This window comes from Alternaria triticimaculans (assembly GCF_023758025.1).
Source record: "Alternaria triticimaculans strain BMP 0046 chromosome Unknown scaffold_19, whole genome shotgun sequence".
In the NCBI taxonomy this organism is placed as follows: domain Eukaryota; kingdom Fungi; phylum Ascomycota; class Dothideomycetes; order Pleosporales; family Pleosporaceae; genus Alternaria; species Alternaria triticimaculans.
Genome location: NW_026055976.1, coordinates 385,291 through 407,464, shown reverse-complemented (window position 1 = coordinate 407,464; position 22,174 = coordinate 385,291). Strand labels below are relative to the sequence as shown.

At 52.4% G+C, this 22,174-nt stretch overlaps 5 protein-coding genes across 5 annotated transcripts; 1 reads left to right on the top strand and 4 right to left on the bottom strand.

Annotated features, from left to right (window-relative positions):
• J4E78_009270 (uncharacterized protein) lies at positions 1-1,098 on the bottom strand (the record flags this gene model as incomplete). Its single annotated transcript, XM_049369863.1, has 2 exons — positions 1-530; positions 588-1,098. The coding sequence occupies 2 exons, from the start codon at positions 1,096-1,098 to the stop codon at positions 1-3; spliced, it is 1,041 nt and encodes a 346-aa protein (XP_049218493.1).
• Positions 1,099-7,438: 6,340 nt separating this feature from the next.
• J4E78_009269 (uncharacterized protein) lies at positions 7,439-8,371 on the bottom strand (the record flags this gene model as incomplete). The annotated part of the gene is made up of 2 exons (XM_049369862.1): positions 7,439-8,092; positions 8,147-8,371. The coding sequence occupies 2 exons, from the start codon at positions 8,369-8,371 to the stop codon at positions 7,439-7,441; spliced, it is 879 nt and encodes a 292-aa protein (XP_049218492.1).
• A 3,552-nt stretch (positions 8,372-11,923) lies between these two features.
• Positions 11,924-13,261, bottom strand: J4E78_009268 (uncharacterized protein; the record flags this gene model as incomplete). Its single annotated transcript, XM_049369861.1, has 2 exons — positions 11,924-12,540; positions 12,592-13,261. The coding sequence occupies 2 exons, from the start codon at positions 13,259-13,261 to the stop codon at positions 11,924-11,926; spliced, it is 1,287 nt and encodes a 428-aa protein (XP_049218491.1).
• An 878-nt stretch (positions 13,262-14,139) lies between these two features.
• On the bottom strand, positions 14,140-15,376 carry J4E78_009267 (uncharacterized protein; the record flags this gene model as incomplete). Its single annotated transcript, XM_049369860.1, has 2 exons — positions 14,140-15,069; positions 15,119-15,376. The coding sequence occupies 2 exons, from the start codon at positions 15,374-15,376 to the stop codon at positions 14,140-14,142; spliced, it is 1,188 nt and encodes a 395-aa protein (XP_049218490.1).
• Positions 15,377-18,733: 3,357 nt separating this feature from the next.
• J4E78_009266 (uncharacterized protein) lies at positions 18,734-21,319 on the top strand (the record flags this gene model as incomplete). Its single annotated transcript, XM_049369859.1, has 1 exon — positions 18,734-21,319. The coding sequence occupies one exon, from the start codon at positions 18,734-18,736 to the stop codon at positions 21,317-21,319; it is 2,586 nt and encodes an 861-aa protein (XP_049218489.1).
• Between the last annotated feature and the right edge of the window lie 855 nt (positions 21,320-22,174).

Here is a 22,174-nt window from a genome sequence, read left to right as displayed (position 1 = left end):
TTAGTTTACAGCAATGCACACCTTGCCGATGTGTTGACCTGACACCAAATGCTCAAAGGCAGAAACGACCTCATCCCTCCCAAAGCCAAACACCTTCTCTACGGGCACATTGAGGTTCTTGGAAGTCACGAAGCGTGTGACATCTTCCAGCTGTTGCTTAGATCCAACCATGATGCCGCGGACGATTGCACCCTTCGATAGGGCAAGTGCTGCCACGTCAGGCATCTTCTCCTGGGGACAGGAGGCAAGGAACCCTATCACAGCAATGTTTCCGCCGTAAGCCACTGCATCAATGCTTTGACCGATCGTTCCAGCTCCGCCGTTCTCGAGAATGAAATCTGCACCGTGGCCATTGGTGATCTTGAGCACCTCCTGAGACCAAGCAGGAGTCGATTTGTAATTGATGGTATAGTCGGCACCGTACGTTTTTTGAACGTGCGCGAGCTTGTCGTCTGACGAAGAAGTGATGATCGTGACAGCGCCTGCAGCCCTAGCCAGAATAAGCCCAGTGATCGAAACACCACCAGTGCCTACAAATGTAATCAGCGGTAGCTCTTATGATTAATTTAAAAAAAAAGAACCCTTACCGAGAAAGAGCACTGTCTGGCCAGGCTTCAACGGAACGTTGCCGTAAAGCGCATTCCACGCGGTGGTTCCTGTACAGACCAGAGCCGAGAGCTGAGCGAAGCTGAGCTTAGTCGTTAAAGGTACCCTGACGAGTGCCGAGCTAGGCAATGTAATAAATTCTCGAAGCACTCCATCGTAACAACCACCCAAGCTATGGTGCCAATCCGGCATAGCACCGTACAAGGTCTTCAAGTCAAAGGATGCAATCACCTTGTCTCCCTCGGCGAAGTCCTCCACGTGGCTGCCCACACGTACAACTTCTCCAGAAAGATCAGAGCAAGGCACCACATTGTCTTTCACTGGGAAAGGGTACTTTCCGGTGGAAACAGCAAAGTCGCGGAAGTTGAGAGCTACATTCTTGATTCGGATCAAGACTTCTTGGGCGGAGGGTTCGGGCACGTCCTCTTCGCTGACCTGAAGGTCTTGGATGGAAGTGCGCTGCGGCAGTCGAAAAACTCGTTGTTTGGTCATAGCGAATAAGGCTGTGTAAAAGTTGAGGGGTAAAAGGTGTGACGAAGCAAGTTCAATACTCAGCTTGGTGATCATACCTGAGCGCCTTTATAGCTTTCTAGCGGCACCAAGTATATTGAACTCAATGTTGATAACGTTATGTGTCTACATACCAAACTACACCGCCGAGCAGATGGTTCTCTGTATGCACTAGGGCCATTCATACAGGTATAACCGCAAGCGCCAGGTCTTTGATCGTCCGTCGGATGGAGACTGGACTGCACGTTTTTTTTTCAAACTACATGCTGGGTTTGGCCTGTGTCTGGCTAGATAGCGCTTAGAGGAGGCGATGTGCGATCGTTTTGTAGCGTGCTTTCCTATTCTGGACATCGGGTGCTTCGGCTTGCTTCTGACACGGCCCAACCTCGGTAAAGTGCTTGGTATCGTTGAGACCCTGGCGTCAGGGCAAGTGGAAGCGTTCCAGGGCTTACCCTCTACGATCACCTCAGCGCATTAGTGCTTCCATTCTCCATCCTACATGATACATCGATACGTAGTTTCTGACATATTTCCTTAATGGCAGGTGCCTCAGAGATCGTTGCGCAAGCCAGTCGAACAAGGTCTCGATTGGGTTGGTAAGATCGAAACTACGTCATCATTGCCTTCATAATGCTAATGTTGCAAGCTGAAGCCTATGCTGCCGGCGCAGAAGGCGGAAGTGTACGTTCTATCCCAGTTTTCGTGCGTGTTTTTTGGTTCATTTTTCCTAGGCGATGGAGCTCAGCCACGATGCCGGAGTTGTCAAGCTCGCGGTGATGAGTGCCGCTGGGGTCTGAAAGCGTCGTTCCATCCGTCCAGGGCGCTACAATTGTCCAGCGAGGATAGCGCTGCTTTGCTTGCCGTTGAAGGGGAACGAGGCCAATCTGGCGGGCAATCCGTAACGACTGTAAGCTAGGGTCGACAGCTTTCATAGGTCTTCCGCAAGTGTGCGTGCTCACAGTGTTTAGATTGTGGATAACACGGATCAAATCGTGCGCGAGTACCAAGATTTCTACGCTGCCACATCCCTAGATCCTGGGAGCTCGAGCGCGGCCGCAGTTCGGTCAGAAAGCCACTTGGACGCGAGCACTTCTGATTATCATCTGGACGCTTCCATTGCAGAGTACGCCGAATTGGAGCCCACCTCGTCAAGTTCGGTTGTGTTGGACCGCAACGTCGCGGCTAATCCTGCCGCGACGGCTCAAAGTCAGGGTCTTGAAGATAGTGGTCGTTTGCTCCAAAGCACCTTTCCCTCTCTGTCCGGGCATGCTTCGTCAGTGAGCACGTCAGCCTCCTCATTTCTACTTGATCGATCGGTCAGCTGTATTGCGCCATCAGAGATTGAGGGTGACCTTCCTGTGTCGAAGGCGGAACAAGCTCGGCTCGTTCGTGTGTATCTGCAAGAAACGGGGACGTGGTGCGAGGCCACAGACTCAGGCAGGCACTTTACAGGATCATATGTTCATAAATTGATGGAGAACAAACCGTTCGCAGCCGCAGCCATGGCTCTGGCATCCCGACAGCTTGACGCCCTACGTCACAGTCAGCGTCAGAGTACGTTGAGCCTTTATCAGCATGCTGTGCAGTCACTGCTTCACTATGAACCATCTCAGTGTGGTGAAGCTACATTAGCCACTTGTATCCTACTAAGTGTCTACGAAATGATGGCTTCTGATGTTGGCGAGTGGAGACGCCATCTTAAGGTTCGTTTGCCAGGTAAGATTGGTGGATTGCCGATGTTGACTTCTTCTACAGGGCTGTGTCTGGAACTTGAAGTCTAAAGGTTGGAACAGCTCTAGTCCAGGACTCGTAAAGGCCTGTTTCTGGGCTTTCGCACGTATAGGTACATTATGGTTACATCGCATCACGTCCTCTTGCTGAATCGTTCTCAGATGTATGGGCAGCCTTTGTTCTCGAAGAAGAGACCCTGATACCAACCGGTGATTGGGTCGATGACAGCAATTTGCGGTCAATTGCGGCCACTGCATCAATTGACGCTTACTGCAATCTTGCTATACTTATCTTCGCGAAGATAATAAATTTCATTGCAATGAGCCGGAACCAACAAGGACACTTATCTGACAGCCCGTCTACTATTAACGCATTGTGGCGTGAGCTACAAGATTGGCGAATTCATCGTCCGAGGCAAGTTCTTTCTCTCATCAGAACAGAGGCACATCAAGGGAACCCATTTCCGACTGTTCTATATACCAGCAACTCATCGGTTTGCGGCAACACTTTCTACCATGCCGGGTCCATTCTGTTGCTACGGACAGGAGATGTACATCAGGACGAGATGCACGCCGAGACAGAGCGGTATGATCCAATCTGGCATGCCAAAGAGCTCTGTGGGATCAGCTTAGCGAATCCATCGCATGCCAACTGGGGCAATCACTTACAGCCTCTTTATATTGCTGGGCAGGTATTCGGCGATAGCTCGACTAAGCAGCAAGGTGTCCCACCACGACTGAATGAGAGCGACATTGCAAACGATGTGAAGTATGCGGCAGAGAAGCTCGCGCTGTTGAGACACGTATCCAAGATAGAGCAGGAGATTGGCTGGACAACCTCTGGTAGAGCAGCAGACCTAAGAAGACTTTGGGGGCTCGGGTAAACAAATTGTAGAGTTTAGCATGTGACTTGTTCTTTTATATTACTGTTGCTTATCTTGTTAAGTAGGGTTAATTGGCGGAAGATAGTCGACAAGCATGTCCTATGCAACTAGCAAAAGGCAACAGCTTCTATGTACACGCCAAATGATGTTGCAAGCTAAGTGCTATTAGAAACTATGTCACTAATAACGCTGTGCGATTACCTTCATATACTTAGCTGCCGGGAAGCATTGGACGAACAGTCTTTCGCTCATCATCCACCGCCGATATTTACCCCTACAATGAGCTTATCTTCCACATACGACCACAGGATCTTGAGAATTAGTTCTCTTGCCCGACTCGCCGTTTGCCATGGAACCGTTTTGGGAGCCACGGAGCTCTTTTGGGGTCATTTATGTGCCTACTCCTGATTACGGAAAACGGAACTCTTTAGCACATGGCGCCGGCTCTCTCACGAGACTGGCGCTGACTCCGTCCGGGCGGCTAGCGGAGTCAATGGGATGGATTCATTCAAAATGCGTTTGCTTGCTGATTGGGCCTGTCACACATGCCATCTTCTTACACATCCACACCTATACCTGCACGTAGACACTCTCTGCTACTTACTCGCACGCATACACATATACACACCAGAAGTCTTACCATGCGAGAAGTTACTGGAGCAGCAGCGATCAAATATGTAAGGCAGAATTCACGCTTAGAGGAGCAGCTGGTTGGAAGATAGCTTGTATTTAAAGTAGAGAGAATAGCAGACAGAGAATAGAAAAGAGAAAGAGAAAGGTAAAGACCCTCACATCTACTACCTACGGCTGCCCCACATAACACGGGCCCTCGTACATTTCGTTGCAATCCGAATTGCCTCGCACGAACAGCACTGCAGTGGGACACTGTCTGGTCGACGGTCCAGCCTCAATGCCGACTCGGGGAATAGGGGTGGATGTCGTAATTATAACTTGATTGCATTCGCCGAGGTCCGGTAGCCCGGATTGAAACCAAGTGAAACCTGCGCAGTTGGAACCTGGCGCGAAGCATTCGCGACAACATTCATCAAATGTGTAGTAGGTATCATCTTTGGAGTACGACGGTGGGTCTTGCCGACAGCCGCTAATTTTGAGGGTGGAGGGATTGCCGCAGGCTGGAGAAGGTTGCTTATGATTAGTAAGGTTCTGTGACTAGGCATTTTCTTGTGATTAGGAACAGGGGGATAGGAGGTGAGGAGTAAGTGTAAAAGATGACACTACGTACGGTTTGGGGCTTGACGGACAGCGTAGCCGACTGTGTTGGATACGACGGTCGAGGTGCGCGTTGACGTTACAGTGGTAGCCACTGTATCTGTTCTCGGTGAGCCCTACATTGGTACACTCAGTCAACTATTCTTCGTCGAGGCTTCTTATGCGAAAGGCACCTTACCGTTATCGTAACAATCTTGGTTGCTGTGGCCATTGCGACGCTCGAAACAGTTATTGTGCCTGCAACACCGTCAGCCTCCGTGGACCTCGGTCCATGGTGTCCTAATGTACTTTGTACTGTACGGGTCGTCTTCATCGTCGATGTCTGCAATAAAGTGATCGTAGTTCTAGCGGCGGAGACGATACAGGAGCAGGCAGAAGACAGTTCTCGTCCAGCAAACGCAGCCCATTGCGCTGGCTTAGTTGGTGCTGCTCGCGCCACTGCCGCCGCATCTGTATACTCAGTGAACGTCAAGGTCTCGGTGGAAGTTGCACTAAATCCCACTTCAGCATGGATGGAATTATCTCGGTTAACGATACTACTTACGTTGCTTCTACTTGGGTCGAGACGGTGACAGTGACGACCTGCGGGACCGTGTTTGGTAAGGTGACCGTGAAAAGCGAAGTACTATGTAGAAGTTAGGGTGGAAGCTTCTTTCCTTATCAGACAATTACCTGACTAAGGTCGAAACGGCACTAGCTGTGACTGAGATCGTTGTTGTAGACGCTGTGATCGTACGAGTGGTAGTCGCTGTCGTAGTGACAGTAGAGGCTTTAACCTTAAGAAGGTCGGAACAGAACGCTTGAGCAGTTGGCAGGAGCAATTTCGGTATCAGAGGAGTGACCAACGCGCATCTGACTGCACGCGGCTCATGCAAACGCGGGTTTCCTGAAGCATAAGCGATCGCGCTGTTCAGAAAAGCGAAAGGGTAGATAAAGAGCTTCATGTCGTGCAATCGTCTTAGAATCGTCTCGCGAATGACTTACACGCCGTGTGCAAATCATTCTGGATCCTGCTTTCCATTTATGGTGAATGACTTTCTGAGCGACAGAATGATATGGCGTCTTAGCACGCCGAAGGGCGCCCTTCTGGCGAAGCTATAGAATGTATCCAATCCGGTGCGCTGTTGCCAAAAAATTGCCCCAGCCGTGTGCGGGCTTGATACCACAAGTTTCATTATCTAGCCAGCCACAAAAGCTTCCTACGCATACCGACATGCCTCTACAGGTTATTAGCAAGATTAGAGAAAGGCTCTAACTAGCTTCGCGAAGACGCTGCTGTGCACTATTGTTTAGTCTTCTTCTACCCCGCGATTCTCCAGCAGATCAACCTGATGAAATACGCCTTCGTCTACCTAATTATTGTAAGGCTGAGGCTAGCCCAGTCTTAACCACGTAGCTATTGGCTAAGGTACAAGGCTTTTTCGGGGCTCTGGTTGCGCAGCGCAGTGCGAACATCAATGCGGGGACCGACGCAAGCCACAATATTCCCGCCACTGTCTGCGTGCACATGAGATACCTAGGTAGTCCACACCAAAGCTGGCCAGATCCCATCACAGAATCGCGCCAGCTTCAGACCTAGCATATCCAGCTCAAGGTAACTTTTCACATCTCAACGAGATCGACAGTCTTGATCACCAGTCTATCTCCATGTCTGCGCGGAAAGAAGAGTATCGCACCCATCCTTCCGTTACGACGCGATGCGCTGATTAGCTATCCCCGCTGTTGTATGTTTTTTGACTTTTTTTGCGGGTGGATGGCAAAAAAGAGGTTGTATATTTTTGCCATTTGAACTGTCTTCTTGCTATTCGCTTGCGAGCCTTGTCTGCGAGCATCACGCGGTACCTGTGATTGAGTTATTACAACTCGTCAATGCTCATCGTGTCGAGTGGGGTTAGTTGGTGGGGAATTGTCGACAAGCATTCCCTGAGCGGCGCGCAATGCACAAGGTTCGTGAGAAACCGAACTAGTGGTCTATTCAATACTCTCGGCGACTACATGTCGATCGTGCGTGTTATCCACATTCACCGCTGGTTTGCGGGGACGTGACGAGGTTTTTCACATGTGTGAATGCCGGAAAAACGGACAGCGTTGTGTAATTAGATGTCCGGATGGCTAGTTATGTACTTTATCGCTGGCCGTGCTCAACCATTTCGTTGACAATAAGGACGTGTAACAAGGACACGATACCGGCAGCATTGACGAGGTACATCAATGTTTTAGATCATATATATTCTTCTTTGATATTGACATTAGGTATTAGGTTTCGTATCGTATCCACTTCATCATACAATCTCTTCTGATCTCATCTCGTCTCGAGTATCCAATTCCTCTCTCTCCTCTCCATGTGTGTGGTATAATGCGTAAACGTCGTAATAGAGTACAAGTAGTAAGGAAAAGTGGTCATGCTCATAAGCACTGACCTTACTCAATCTAGAGCATCGCCAATCTCATCTTCTCATGAGAATATGGGGTAATGGTTTAGTAGTTGGTGGCTGAGCCGTAGGTAGCGGTGTTACCGTTGTTGGCGTAGTTGGCCGTAGGGGCAACGTGAGGAGCAGTGTGGTAGCCACCGGTCACGGGTTTGTCAGTCGCGAAACCAGTGTGGGGAGCAGCGACGGTGGAGCCAGTGTAAGCGGTGTCGTGGCTGGGGCGGTAGTCGTGGGTGCCAGCAGGGACGGCGAGGCCACCAGCGGTAGTAGCAGGGACAGTACCGACTTCAGGGTCGCGGTGTCCAGTGGTGCGGTTAGCCTTGCGGCGCTGCCAGAACTTCATGCCGGAGCCCTTGGTGTAGCCGTTGCTGGGGCCGGGACCGAATGCCTTCTCCTTCTTGTGGTGCTTCATGAGGAAGACCTGGACGAGGGCGCTGAGCAGGAAGAGGAAGGCGCCGATGATGGCGACGGCGAAGCAGGCGGTGTTGAGCTTGCAGATCGTGCCGAGGGATGCGGAGTAGGTGATCTGGTCGCCGCGGCCGTTGGAACCGAAGCCTTCCTTGGAGTTGGCGGGGCCGTCACCGAGCGGTGTCTCAACGCGGCCGGAGCAGCTGGATGCGCCATCGCGGGTCAGGACGGCGACGGCGATCATGGCACCGCAGCAGAGGATGTCGAGGAGTATGCCGAGGAAGGCAAAGATTTTCTGGTGATGGCATTAGTGTGTGTTGTAATTTATATCGTCAAGGGGCTGTCTTACCTTTCCGCCAAGGAAGCATGTCAATAGGACTGCGAAGATGGTGTACAGCACAGTCGCACCAGCGAGACCGGTAACAGCCTGTTGCCAGACGGGAATGTTGACATCGCGGTCCGCCTCTACAGACAGGAAGTAACTGTAGATACCGAGGATGATCGCAGCACAGCAGAACTCGAGCGCATACAGCGCTGTAGAGCCCAGCTTCAAAGCAGCACCGCCGAAACCCATTGTCGCAATTAAGACTCGAGGTAGATGAGAGAGGTACTAGGATCGGAGAGGTGACGAGAAGGGCGATGCTCGGGGTGTATGTTGTTGTGATGTTAGACTGTGAATACCCGCCAGCCACAGGGGGAGCGAAAAGGATTTATGTGTCTCTGTCCGTTTCGATACTGCCCTGGGCGATGACGCAGCCTTGCAACTCGCTTTCCATGATGCAGCATTGGCGTCGTCGTGCCTGCCTTGTTCCGTCAAAGTTCGCTGTCGATCCCGCCCCGTGCGTCAGCTACGCTAGCTACTAGCCCGCTTTTTGAACCCTGCTTTTACTCTGCCATCGACCACACGTCATTTTTTTTCACCGACGCATCTCATCAAACTTGTGCCCTGAATCGACCAAACAGCGTCCTGGACTGCGCCCCGACCGACGGTTTCGCCGACGAAAGAAACTCAAATCTGGAGCTTGCCATGATGCTGCCTCAAGCAAGATGATCTCAAGCGCAAACTTGGCAGATGAGGTGTTGGTGGTTTTCCAGGGTTCCTTTGGATGAATTCGTCGACGTGGCTGCGACTGGATGCGAGGCAAGCCACAGTCTGAAAGGCACAATGCACATGGGCGGGTAACTCCCTGCACGCGTTCCAGACCCTCATCGAAGTCATGTCCATTTCAAGTTTCGATATTCCAATGTTTCAACCATCACATGAAAGAAACACAAATGTGTTCCATCGTTCCATCGCCCACACGCCCAGCGTTCCCGCATCACGCACGCTCTTCTTTTCTTTTTCTTTCGCGTTCGCATAAGCCGTCGTGGTTCGTTGATCTCGGTTCCGTCTGATCCGGTAGTGGTACGCAGCGCCGTTAAGTGTCTAATGCTCGCGGTGCTGTGTAACCAAACTAGCAAAACCTGAACTCAGCCTGATCGTGATCGTTTTGGCTGCGGCAGTTGCTTTTCCCCTATCTGCTATGATGCGGAGGACCCTCCGCAGCCGCACGCTACCTTCCCCACGAAATTACCTTAGCCGGCGATCAGGCATTGGTGGCAGTGCGTGACGTCGTGGCTGCTACCGATGATCGTCGGCGGCGCCGTGGCTGTGATGACGATCGAGCGCTGTCTTCGAAGACATCAGGGCGAGATGGACTGGGTGGAGTGGTTGCAAGAGTCGCAACGGTATGCAATGAAATTGGTGCTTGGAAATATTATGAACGTCCCCGTTATTGATACCAGGCTTAATATTTCACCTGCGTTCAAGCACGCATGGGCCGGAACATGTCCCTGCCTCATACTAAGTTTCTCTGCTAACTACACGTCGCTGATCTCACACGACAACATCAGTCTGACAATGGAGGACCTTGATACATATTTTCTTATACCCCGAAAGCGTACCCGTCCCTCGCTCGCCTGAGCAGCGCCGCGCATCTTCAACATAACTTCTTTCTCTTTCGCTGGCCTCATACAAGATTCGCGGCCCTTCATAAAGAGACAGTGCTCTGCATGTCGGGAATGCTAGAATGAGTCAGGCCTTCCGCTTTTGGGTAAGCTGTTAATTTGCATTTCCAGACAGTTCTCAAGACGATGTGTATGTGTACCTCTGCCTAGCAAAGTCAAAAAGGTTCAAATGACAGGCCTCTGTAGTAGGCCTAGCATGTTCCGTAAAGGGCTCAAAGGTAGATGCTCTTACTTTCTCGAAATTGATTCAACCTAGATTACTATGTAGGTATAGAAGATAATCAGACTGCGATCAATCGCTTGCAAGAACCAGCTCAGGAAGATCGTTCCGATACCAAATACCTTTCGGCCTGACACGGCACACATCCCTAAGATGAACCAAGAACTCCTCTCTAGTAAAGACTTCTCGCCTTATCGCCGTGCCTAAGCAACACAAGCAGTAGAACTCCTTCTCCGCTGCTAATGGCACTGGGTCAATCGACGGAGCCCAGACAGAGCACATACCCATGACTGTCATCTTCGGTACGACATCCACATCTGTAAGGTGACCTAGGTAGCTAAACCGTTGCTGTGCCTTCATTTCGCCAAGGAAGATGCGACGATTGATCCAATATGTGCTGTATCGATCACCGCGAAGTTCTGCCCGATGGGGACACACCCCATCGACGTATTCCCAATCGTACATTTTCTCCTCTGCCTGGATCCAGAATCTGTTTACCCCATTCGTCAACGTGACAGGTAAAGCCCGGAAATGGGGCAAAGTGCTCAGATTCTCATGGCCTATGTCGCCAACGTGGCGGACTACCGATTCTTTACTCGCGGGCCGCCTGTGGCCTATCTCTAGACAGGAAAGACAGAGGCGGGTGCATGTAGGTAGGTAGACTATTTCTGCTAACCTCCCACAACGCTTCTTCCCACTCCTTTTGAACGAGCAGCGTCGCTGTCGGAGCGTGCGAAACAACATCTTCGGTGTGATATGCGCCGTATTTCGTATCGCTATCATTCCTTTCACGGTATTTGGCGCCCATTTCAACGCGCACCGTAGCGGCGATTCGGTGTCTACGAGGTGCATGGCGAAGCGGGAGCAGCGTCGGAAACGCATCGTGTCTCTGATGGTAAGATCTTCGATGATTTGGAGGAGGATTTCTGTGGGGAAAATACCAAGAGATCCCAAGACACGGTTCAGGGGTGCTGGATCTATGAGAGCGCAAATTGGTGACATGCGGTCTAGGAGGCCGTCGAGGACGAGACGTGGCGCCTTGTGCTCAAGAGTGAGGTTTTCGATGGGTATGTCTTGGGAAGATGGCATCGTGACTGCTGGCACTGCGCAAGCGCTGGTATGATGGGCCGCAATTATTCTTGGAAGAGTCTAAGAGGGGTGTGAAAATAGCTTACGGCTCAGGTTGCTCGTACGTGTTTTCGTGTGCGATTGAGGTGAAGTGTATAGTGTGTGGGATGATCGAAGATAATTTAATCGGTTCTAGGACCAACAGAATATATACTTGGTTCTGAATCACACTGGCACCATGTGGCTGTGATGACAAAACTGTACCATGGTTACTATCCACTTCATCCCATGGTGCGGCCATGACACCTTAACGAGTCACACATATCTTCTGCGACCCATATCATACGTAATCCGAGGTACTTGTTAACTATATAAGCCGTATATATGGACAAGGAGGAATGGCTTTATCTCGCGTGCTCGTTTTGTGGTACTGAGCTCCACTGGCTGGCGATAAATGCAAGTCCAGATATGAGGTTGGGCATGATGTGTGCAACAAACTGCGGCGCAGATCCTAGCTACCCCTTAGGTGAAGATGGTCTTAGAAACGGGTCAACTATCGAGACTTGATAGTGCGTGTGTGCGCAACAAAATGTGAGTGATAATCGTCGACTTTAGTTCGAGAAACTCCATTATGCGTTCCTCGCTGTGAACAACAACGGAAAGGACAAGCTTTACAAGAAACTACAAAAGTTGAAGCTCGTGGGGCGCTTTTTCATGGAAGGTGCGCTTATCGTTTGACAACCTGGCATTTGAGCCATATGCTTGAATCCTATCGTTTGCCGGCAGTTTGGACTGATTCATGACTGAGAAAAGCTAGAGTAACCATGTAGTTCAACACTGAGCAGTATCAGTAGTATCCTTAATCATCCATCTTCCACCGTCAAAACCCCAAGATGTCTTCAACCTGTAGTCTTCTTCAATCATTCTGAGCCAGTACTTGATGTCATCACCATCTTCATACTTGAGGGTAACCTCGTCACAACCATCGTCTTCCCAATCAACATATGCCCACCCGTCATCATGCAGTTCTGGATGATAGCGATAGTCCTTTTCCACGATACTCGGACGAAGTTGGTGGAACCTGCTGAGGTGGAGGCCTAAGTAGCCGATATCGAGTTGTCGTATGGTGACCTCTTCCAGATTTAATTCTTTCCTAATAAATCGTACGATTCCGACAGGCCAGGTGGCCTTACGGGTCCATACCTCCTCCAAGCACAAAATCCTCAAAGTATCTTTGATGGAGCGTAAACAGTCTTCGAGCTGAGTCTGTGTCGTTTTCAAATTGGACAAGGATAGCCGACGCAGCGCGGGCAGATTCAAGGACTGATTGATGGATTCGAAGACTTTGTCGCAGTGACTTGTACCTCCAAATCCGATGTGTAGGTCATCCAATCTTGCGGCGGCTCGGATCAGGCTGCAAAGATTGCGAATATCTTCAGCATCATTATCTGTGACCAATCAGGGTTGAGCGGCTATATGAGCTCCAATCTTGGACATACCTTTGCCATTGCCGAGTACCATGTCTATTTGAAGCATTCGAAGCTTTCCAAGTTGATCCGTGAATGTGATGATGTCTCCCAGGTGAGAGGGATCAGCTGCCATGATAGTGCTGTTGGCGCATATGAATAACTCCTCGAGAGACCGGATGGTAGGAATTGTTGTTGCCAGCAGCGTTCTCAATGTTGTAGCCCAATAATCCCACAGTAGCTCGAGTTGCTTCCGTTCTCGGACCCTGAAAGTGTAGCCAGTCTCCCTGATGTGAAACCCAACAAGATTCGGTAGCTTAGACAAAGCAGACGCGAGAATTTCTGCACAGTTACCATCCTTTAGCCAGCTGTTGATGTTCTCGTCTAATAGTGAATTTGGGTCCTTCTGTATGCATACGTCCCGGAATGGATGGACGGTACCACATTGGATCGTCAAAGACTCGACATGGTGCGCTAGTGGTCCCTTTGAGATGCGCAGCAACCGGTTGAGTCCTGTCTCGCTGAACGATAGTTTGATTCGCTTGTAGTGGGTGTTACCAAAATACCGCACAATCTTCCTATCGAGCTCTTTGCATGTAAGACGAAGCGCTTCGCATAGCTTGCGACTGCTGGAGCGAGTCTCCGCACAGGCAACGATATTGAGAAGGAGCTCTATCGGTAGGCTGGGAAGGTTGGCCGCCATGACTACTGCTATCATTCAGTTAGTATGAGAAGCAGAGGAAGGTGCGACACCTACATGAGCTTAGAACTGTACGTACCAGCGAGAGAGGTCAGAGGTAGAGTAGCCTCAAAAGGTATCAAGCTTATGATAGTGATGGCGAGTAGGCGTGGTCGTAGTGGAGTTGTCAAGCAGGATCTATGAGCGAAGGGTGATGTGGGCAAGTGTGGGCGCGAATAAATAGCCCTGGGGAGTTGCCTCATCACTAGCGCAGTGCAAGTGAGGAAGGAGCGTTTGACGACCACTAGATTTCTCGCAACACGGCGCACTAGAGTCAAGAAAATAGGCCCCAGTCTTCTGTACCTGTGAATTGCAAATATCCCGTACGAACTTTTGTTTAGTGGGAACCGACTCATCTTCATCTTCACAGCCCTACTGTCCGAATTGTAACATCAGCAGCGCGGCATGTATGAGGAAGGAGCGACCGAGGAGCGTATTGTACGGTCTGGCACTAGCATTAGAATCCTAGGTGGCCACATCTCGATACCATCGCTATCTCGGACAAGTCCATACAGCAGCAACTACTACTAAATCTAATCTAGCATGATTTATCCTCAACATTCAAATCTGCAGGCTGTCAATTTGAAACGTTGATCCATTAACTTGGTCTTGACACTTTGAGACTGTTCTCCGCTTCGAACGGAAAGGCAGAAAGCAGACGCAGACTCACGATAGTGAGACTACACAGTCATTGCGAGGGGGCTTCTCCGAAGCGCCAGAGACTTTAAAGAAGCCCACTCGCAATGACTGTGCAGGCCCACTATCGTGAGTCTGCGTCAAGATGATCAAGCATCCTCAGTCAGGAGTCCGACTTGAACACAAACACCCCCCTTCCAACTTCCTTACGCCCTCGCCTTTCTCAACCTCGATAACGTCGCCTTACCCGCCCTACTATCATTGCCCCTGCCCAAGTCCTTCGAAATCCACTCGCCCACCTCTGCCAGCCCCTCGAGATCAACCCCCGTCTTCGCACCCAAACTGTGGAAGCAATGCACCAAGTCCTCCGTCGCAACATTCCCCGTCGCACCAGGACTGAATGGACAACCACCCAGCCCACCCACCGCCGCATCAAACGTACGAATACCGTGTTCGAGAGCAACGACGGAGTTGACGAGCGCCTGTCCATATGTGTCGTGGAAGTGGAGTGCTAGGTCATCCTTGTTCACACCAGCGGCGTTCAACGTCTTGAGTAGCTCGAGGGTCTTCGGTGCGGTGCCCATGCCCGTGGTGTCTGCGACTGAGATCTCGTCTGCACCCATCTCCAGTAAGCTTACTGCTAGTTCTGCTACCTTGTGTGGGTCGACATCCGGGCCTTCATAAGGACAGCCGAGGGCGACGGAAATGTAGGCCCGCACTTTGAGGTCCATTTCCTTTGCTTTTGACATGATGGGCTCGAAACGTTGTAGCGACTCGGCGATGGAGCAGTTTGTGTTCTTTTGTGTGAAGGATTCGGTCGCGGCGGTGAAGATGGAGAGTTCGTGGATGGGGGCTTGGGCGTCGCGGCTCGCGTTCATGGCTTCAGCGCCGGAGGAGGCGGAGGGCATGGCGTTGGGATCTGAGGAGGAGGTGTTTAGAGCTGGTCCGTTGTCCGTGCCTGGGGATGGTGGAGGTGTTGGGTATGCGTCCTGGCCTGGCTGCGACTTGGACTGCCACATGGAGAGGAAGTTGTCGAAGCCCTTGACGTTCGGGAGGAGCCATTGGTACGTGATCGGATGCGGTGATTGGGGCGTTCGAGAGAGGACGTGTTCGAGGATCTCAGCCGAATTGGCCATCTGGCTTGGTGGTCAGCGCATGTCCTCAGCTTCAGCAGCTGTGGCTCACCTGTGGTACCCATTTGGGCGAGACGAAGGAGCCTGCCTCAATGGTAGTCAGACCAGTCTTGGCCAGCCTCTCAATCAGCTCTATCTTGGTCGCCAGCGGTGTCGTCTGCTTCTCATTCTGCAACCCATCGCGTGGCCCAACTTCCACAATGCGAACGTGGTCTGCGCGGCTAGAGGCGGCTGAAGCAAATGTTCGTCGCGGGCACGGGTAACGCGCAGCGAGACGCGCTGAACGGAGGCAGAAGAACTTGGACGTCATGGCGATAGTCTGCTTGGATGTAGTAGGCGACTCGGCGTTGCATTCAGAGGTAGGACATGACGTGCATAGCTGTCAGACGGTTTGTGGGGTTGATGTTTGCGGGGATCAGGTTATGCATGGACCGCTGAGCCGAGCTTGGAGCACCAGCCTTGCCCAGGAAGAAGCTTCGACATTTCACACGCGAGCATCGTGAACGTGGAGCATTGCATCTCATGCATCGTGAAGCGAGTCGTAGTACTTGGCATGTCAGACTGCATTCAACTCCTAGCAACATGGATTTACTGTACAACATCTGCCTTCACTGAAATCTTGGCACGCTCTAACTGCATCCGCTGCACCACGAAGCTTCCAGATATCCGTCTCTGACATCAACATCTCTCAAAGACCAACTCTCAAGCAGGCGGGATACTCGGGAAGTTCTCCCTTCGCTCCCCACTTCCGATTGTGCACTTGGATTGCGCCATCGACGGCCACAGGTTCGTCTCCACGAGAGCTCCATGGCGTCGTGGGAAGTCGAAATTACCTGTGCAAGCTAAGGCGCTTCCAGCTAGTGAGCCGAAACTCTGTCAAGCGCTCTCCACCACAGCCAATAGTCAATTCACGTGCTAGACGTGTATCTAGCGGATCTGCACGCAGTATTGTGTCGAACCGCAACCATCAGACCGCTCTTCTGCGTCGCTTGAAAGCGCAGTGTCCGCGTGTGCAAGAGCCGGATGCGTTCAGACGATATCGACGCTAATACCCAAGACCCAGCGGGTCCTATCGACGGTGCTGGTTGCTAGCGCAGGGTTCAAGTGGAGACCATAAATAGAGGTCCGAGGAGCCCTAGTCGCTGTTCCAACCGCAGCCGCCGGTTGTTCAAGATCCAGCGCTTGCGGGCGCCTTCGTTTCTGTCGTTCCCTACCAAGTGCCGGCGAAATGACGATCTTCAAGATGTAAACACGGAAGCATTTCTCCATACAGACTGCCTCGGCCTGGCCAGAGTCTTTGAAACGTCTGCTGTCGGGCCGGGCATCGTAGATTTGAGGGTCCCGGAAGCGAGCCCTGGAGATCTTGTACAACTCTACCTGGCGCCGGAAGAATTGGCTAGGGCGGAGATGAGGATTTTAAAGAGTAGCCATGGCCCGCTCGCTTCGAGACATGTCCCACAGCATGGCGTAGCTGCTCTACTCGTACGTGTCGGACAAACTCCGACCCTCAGGCATTGAACGTTTGATGCATCATAGTGGGATGATTGTCGGACATTGCCCGGAGCTTGAGAGTGAATGTGAGAAGCCGCAACTGTCCTATCATTTTGTCTAGCCTGGCAGAAGCTAAGCCTCTTGCCGGCATCCGTGAGGCTCTCCGTCCTGTTCGGTGCGATAGCAAGGCCTGGAATCAGGAGACCATACGCGGGTCTTCTGCGGACAAAGGAGGGCAGACTGACACGACGAATTCGTGAGAGACGTACCAAGTGGGCAAACGAGGTCTGGCTCGTATCCCCATACTACCCCGCGTGTGCACATTTGCGCAGGCGCATGGACGGTGAACTGCTTCCCCAGGTACGGACGGCTAGCGACCTGTCTGAGAATGAAACCTTGTCTAGCAACACAAAAGCCATCTGCTGACGGGAAGTTGAAGCTGCTTGTTACCTGAGACAAATCGTTGAGTGGTGGAGCGCAGCCAGCATACCAAAGTAGCGCATGTCTCCGATGCATGTCTGACTTGGCGCTCACGTGCACAATGGTATGATGAGGCTAGCGTGTGTGAATCGGTGAAGACGCCATTCGACGACGGATGGCACGCACACGAATAAGGTGGGTGACGGCTGGACTAGCTGGAGTTCGGCACCTGTGCGGCGGCCGCAGCCACGGCATCATGGACTGCCTAGTCCGGACGGGTGAGGCTGCTGGGAGGTGCGATGAGGGAGGGCGGAGGGCGGAGGGCGACCTCATGAGCTCATGAGGTGTTTGGGGAGTGCGACGGACTGGGTGCAGTCGCAGTCGCCGTGGGGGTGGCAGTCGGATGGCCATGGTCATATCGCGCGCTCATCAGGCCCGCATGGCTGTTATCACAGCGGGTCCCACAAGAACGGTTCTGCCAAGAGGCATGCGGAGCAGGCGACAGCAGCAACGACAGCTGCGCAGTGCTGGCAGTCGTCCGGTACTGCCAGGTACCCCGGCCATTGCGTGCAGCTCTGCATCATCCACGCCTGGGCCCGCCGTGTCCTCAGTCCTCGATGTCATCGCAATATCCGCGCCGTCAGACGTGCCCTTCGCGTGCAGAGGTGCGCAAATTGCATCACGCATCCCAATCCGTTGCGTCTTATGCCTTGCGCCTTGCGGCAGATCAGTGTCGGCTGCGGGGTTGGCCTGTCGTCCTGTCAATGAGCGACCGTTTCTTTAACCTTACGTACTCGTCCAGGGCTGGCCTTGGCAGAGGCTTCACAGCGGGCGGCTTGTCGCTGCCTGCTCCCACTGGCAAACCTCAGCGCGGCCATGCCAGGCTGTCCTGGCGCCCTTCTACACAGCTTCGATGCGTCTTCGCGACGGCACCTTGATCGCCTCGGTCGGCTCCGTGACCATTTGCGTGCGGTCATTCGCCCGGGCGCTCACGTTGCCCATGCTGGCCCTGACGCTATCAGCAGCAGCCAGCGCTGGCCGCCTGCAGCTGTGCAGCACCTCGCGAGCCGAAGACGCCCTGGACGCCTTCACCCCGGAGCCCTCGACACAAGCTCTCTCAGTGGCTGTGGCCTCGTAGCTGCTCCGAACTTAGCGGCCGGTAGCAGATCGTGTGCGCTGCAGCCTCTCATTCGTGGAGTCTTGGTGGCGTCCAGCCCTCTCCGTCCTGCAGCAGGCCTCTGTCGCCATCCACCCTGCTCTGCTGCCGGGGTGCCACCATTTTTCCACGATGTAACCCGACGCTACCTCGCCCTGCCCTGCAATTCGCCGTCACCGTGTGGGGTGTGGTAGGGGTTGCCACAGCCAAAGCCTCGCTGCCGCTGCGAGAACATGCGGGCACCTGGCCTACTCGCTGCGGGCCACATCCTTCATGCACATCTCTCAAGATGACCACCTCTTCTCTTAATATCCTAGCGTCGAGTATGCCGCGGCATTTTGCATCCTTCATCTTGGCAGAACCAGAGCCCTGCAAGCTAGGGCCCTGACCTTATCTGACGGGGACCAAGCTTCCTTTACCCAGACCCGTCGAGCCAAAATAATACTTACCCACCGTGACGCCGACCTTCTATGCTCCATTGAGTATTACCCCTCGTCTTCTTGTCTATTCTGTTCATACACCTACTATACACGATCCACATCCTGCAGATGCAACGTTGTAGAGTACTGCAATAGCACGAACTCTTTTATTACACCCATCATGGCCGTCTCTCCCAACACCACCCAGCCTGCTGAGGTCCAGAAAGCCGACAACACCGCCACCAACACCAACACCGCCGCTGCTGCCCCCAGGAAACGAAGAAGAAGAGCTCCTGCCACTGGAGCCACGGACGACTGCTTTGCTTGCAAGAAACGTCAAGTCAAGTGTGATCGACGCCGCCCATACTGTGGGCCGTGCGTCGACATTGGGAAAGAATGCTCCGGATACCGCACCACTCTAACTTGGGGCGTGGGAGTAGCCAGCCGTGGAAAGCTTCGAGGCATGTCTTTGCCTATTGCAAAGTCGCCTCCTTCAACTGCCACACAGGAGCCAAAAGCCCAGCGGATGAACTCGATAGCTTCCACCAGCACTACCTCCACCACCAGTGACCACCAACATCAGCACAACTTCAACAACCGTGCCAGCATCGACTTTGGTGCACATTCACCAAGGAGTCCTACAAGTCCCATGTTCTCTGCACCCCAGGAATACCAGTACTTCAGTCCGACCAGCCCAATACCCATACCCACTCCGTCTACTCCCATGGGCTATCCCATGCAACATCATGGAGAGCACTTCGAATTCCTACATCCCCAAGCCACCAAGTTCAGACATCACCAGCCTCACAGGGGTCCTCTCCAAAGACTGCAAACTACTCTCCATGTGCCTTTTGAGGACAACGGCATGTCGGCATCTTCGGCATCTCTGGGCACCTACAGCGATAGCGACTTCCCATCACCGAGCGAATTCCCAAACACACCCGTCGATGAGTTTCCGTTTGCAGACCCGTCGATACCACGCTACCAGCCATTTGACCAGGCGCCAATGGGGTCTTTGGACCACTACTTCATCCATGAGGCGCCTCGCTCATTACCCACTGGTGACGACATGAGCTCCAGCGTAAGCTCAGATCAGAGTATACACGACTATCCCGAAGTGAGCGCAGCTTCGCAACCTATTGGCCCTGTTGTGTTTCAGGATGTTTTTGTTGAGGGGGAGATGAGCTCGAGTTTCAACGGATTCCAGCCCGGTTTCTCCTTTCTCCCGTCGGAGGGTATGTCTTCCTATGGCTCTGGCCCCCTGTCTCAAGACGTACTGTCGCTCACCACTTCTATTCCTCAGAGCCTTACCATCGCTTCGCCCCTTTCCCCGCGGATGCTATCCCTTCTGGACTACTACGACAAATTTATATGCCCGGTGCTGGTGGCTTTTGATAGCCACACGAACCCTTACCGGATGCACATCATACATCTGGCCATGCGCAACGAGGAGTTGCAGAACGCCATCGGTGCTCTCGCTACCAACAACATGCGCATGCGCGGAGGTATTGAGGGAAGGCGGTTGAGTGTACTGCATGACACACGCCTCATACCAGATCATGCCTACTCGCAAATGACGACACGAGAGCTGCGCGAGATGCATGGCGAGGCAACCGACGAAGAGAAGCACTACAAGGCCAACTCTATTGCCCTCCTCAACAAGAAGCTTGTCGACTACGATGGTTCGCAGGACGACTCCGTACTCGCCACGCTTCTGATTCTTTGTCTCTTCCATGTCTGCGATTCCGGCTTTACCAAGTTCAAGACCCAGCTTGCTGGCGTGCAGAAACTGCTTAGTCTTCGCGACAGGACGATTCGGTCCGAGTTTGTTGGGTGGATCGAGACTTTCTTCACTTGGTTCGACGTTATGACTGCTGCAGTTAATGACCGAGAAATCGAAGTGCGCGGCGATTCGCTCGACATGATGAACCTGAGTGCCAATTTGGGTGCAATGGAACACCATTCTGGCTGCGAAGGCAGGCTGTTTAAACTCATTGCACGACTTGGACGACTGAACCTGCTTAGTCAGAACCGACCGGTACGCGACAACGATGACACGCCTACATCCTCTCCCCGACCCAAGAAAGTCAAAGACTTTTACTCTTTCAGCTTCGATAATATGGATGGCAATGGCTGGGGAACGCCAATTGCCGAGCACGTCGACCCCTTCACATCTGCACGCGATGATCCCCGCTCTGAGTTCTGGAGCGAGTGGAACGATCTGCGCATTCGGCTCCAAGAATGGGAGTTCCCGTCACCTGGCGACATGCACTCCACATCTTGTGAGGCAACGTCTTCCATGCTTGCCATGTCGCCAGAACAGGCTGCGCTTCTCCACATCAGCGAGAGTTTCCGCTATGCAGCGCTTCTCTACACCGAACGCCTAGCACAACCGACTCTCCCCGCCTCGACTCTGAATTTCCAGAATCTTGTATCACAGGGTCTTTACCACATATCCCAGATCGGCATCACCAGCTGTGTCAACAAATTCCTACTCTGGCCATTGTTCATTATCGGCACGGAGTGCGTTGATCCGGAACACCGCGCTGTGGTACGACAACGGTGTGTAGAGATTCAACGCGAGAGCGGGTTCTTCAACAACCTGAGCGGTCTAGAAGTGCTTGAACGCGTATGGCGCGAAGATGACGAATGGTCAGACGGCGATGTGCATGTACCGAGGCAGAACGGACCTTTCAGCAACATGCAACATCCGTTCCGATGGAGGAGAGCCATGGACCGCGTGGACGGGGAGTACATTGTGCTTTGATTACGACGCTTTTGCTGGACACAAGCTACACACAAACACACACATACATACGAGGTTGAGCACATACACACACATACGGAGCTCATTACCAACGAGGAAAAACGTGCATGAACAGGTTTTACGACATTTCATGGGATTCTGGCATGATTGGGTCGGTTGGGAAAAGTGACCCTGGGAAACAAGGTTTCGGTCGCGGCATCATTTTCTGTATATTTTTGTAGCGACCAGTTTATGCGGCATACCCTGCAACGATATGAAGTTTTGTGAACAACAGCACGCAGTAAATGAAATGAAAAGCGTTCTTCTGCTCAAACCCCCACGTCCACTCGCTCCTTCCTTCCAGCTCCACGGCTAACAATAGGCACATGATTCTTCTTACCAGGGCTTTCATCCGATTTTCCTATCTGTACAAGATTGCGCAACCTCAGCCAGATCGGGCTCTGCACAGACATCGTACTCTCGGTCTCGCACATGCATCCCAACGCTTATCCCATGCAAGGCTGCACGAGCCGGAGTTCTACCACTACAACGGATTACAAGTGCGGTTACACGAAAAAACGAAAGGAAAAAAAAGATGTCCTCAGGCCATCATTCGGACGAGGCTCACCGGTTCGGCGCCGGTCAGCAAATCGTACAACTTGCTGACTTTGGACAGGTCGGTCCTTTCAACCCTGCGTAGATTGCCGGGCGCCGTCCACATGCACAACAAGCATCTGACAGGAGACGGGCGTGAGACGGGCGTCGGAAAGCAAAATCAAACCACATGTCACCCCCCCAAAAAAACGATCAACATCGTCATTGCAGAAAGTTTGGTAGGGTGTACTACAGCGACCAGTCAAACAACGCGAACATGAT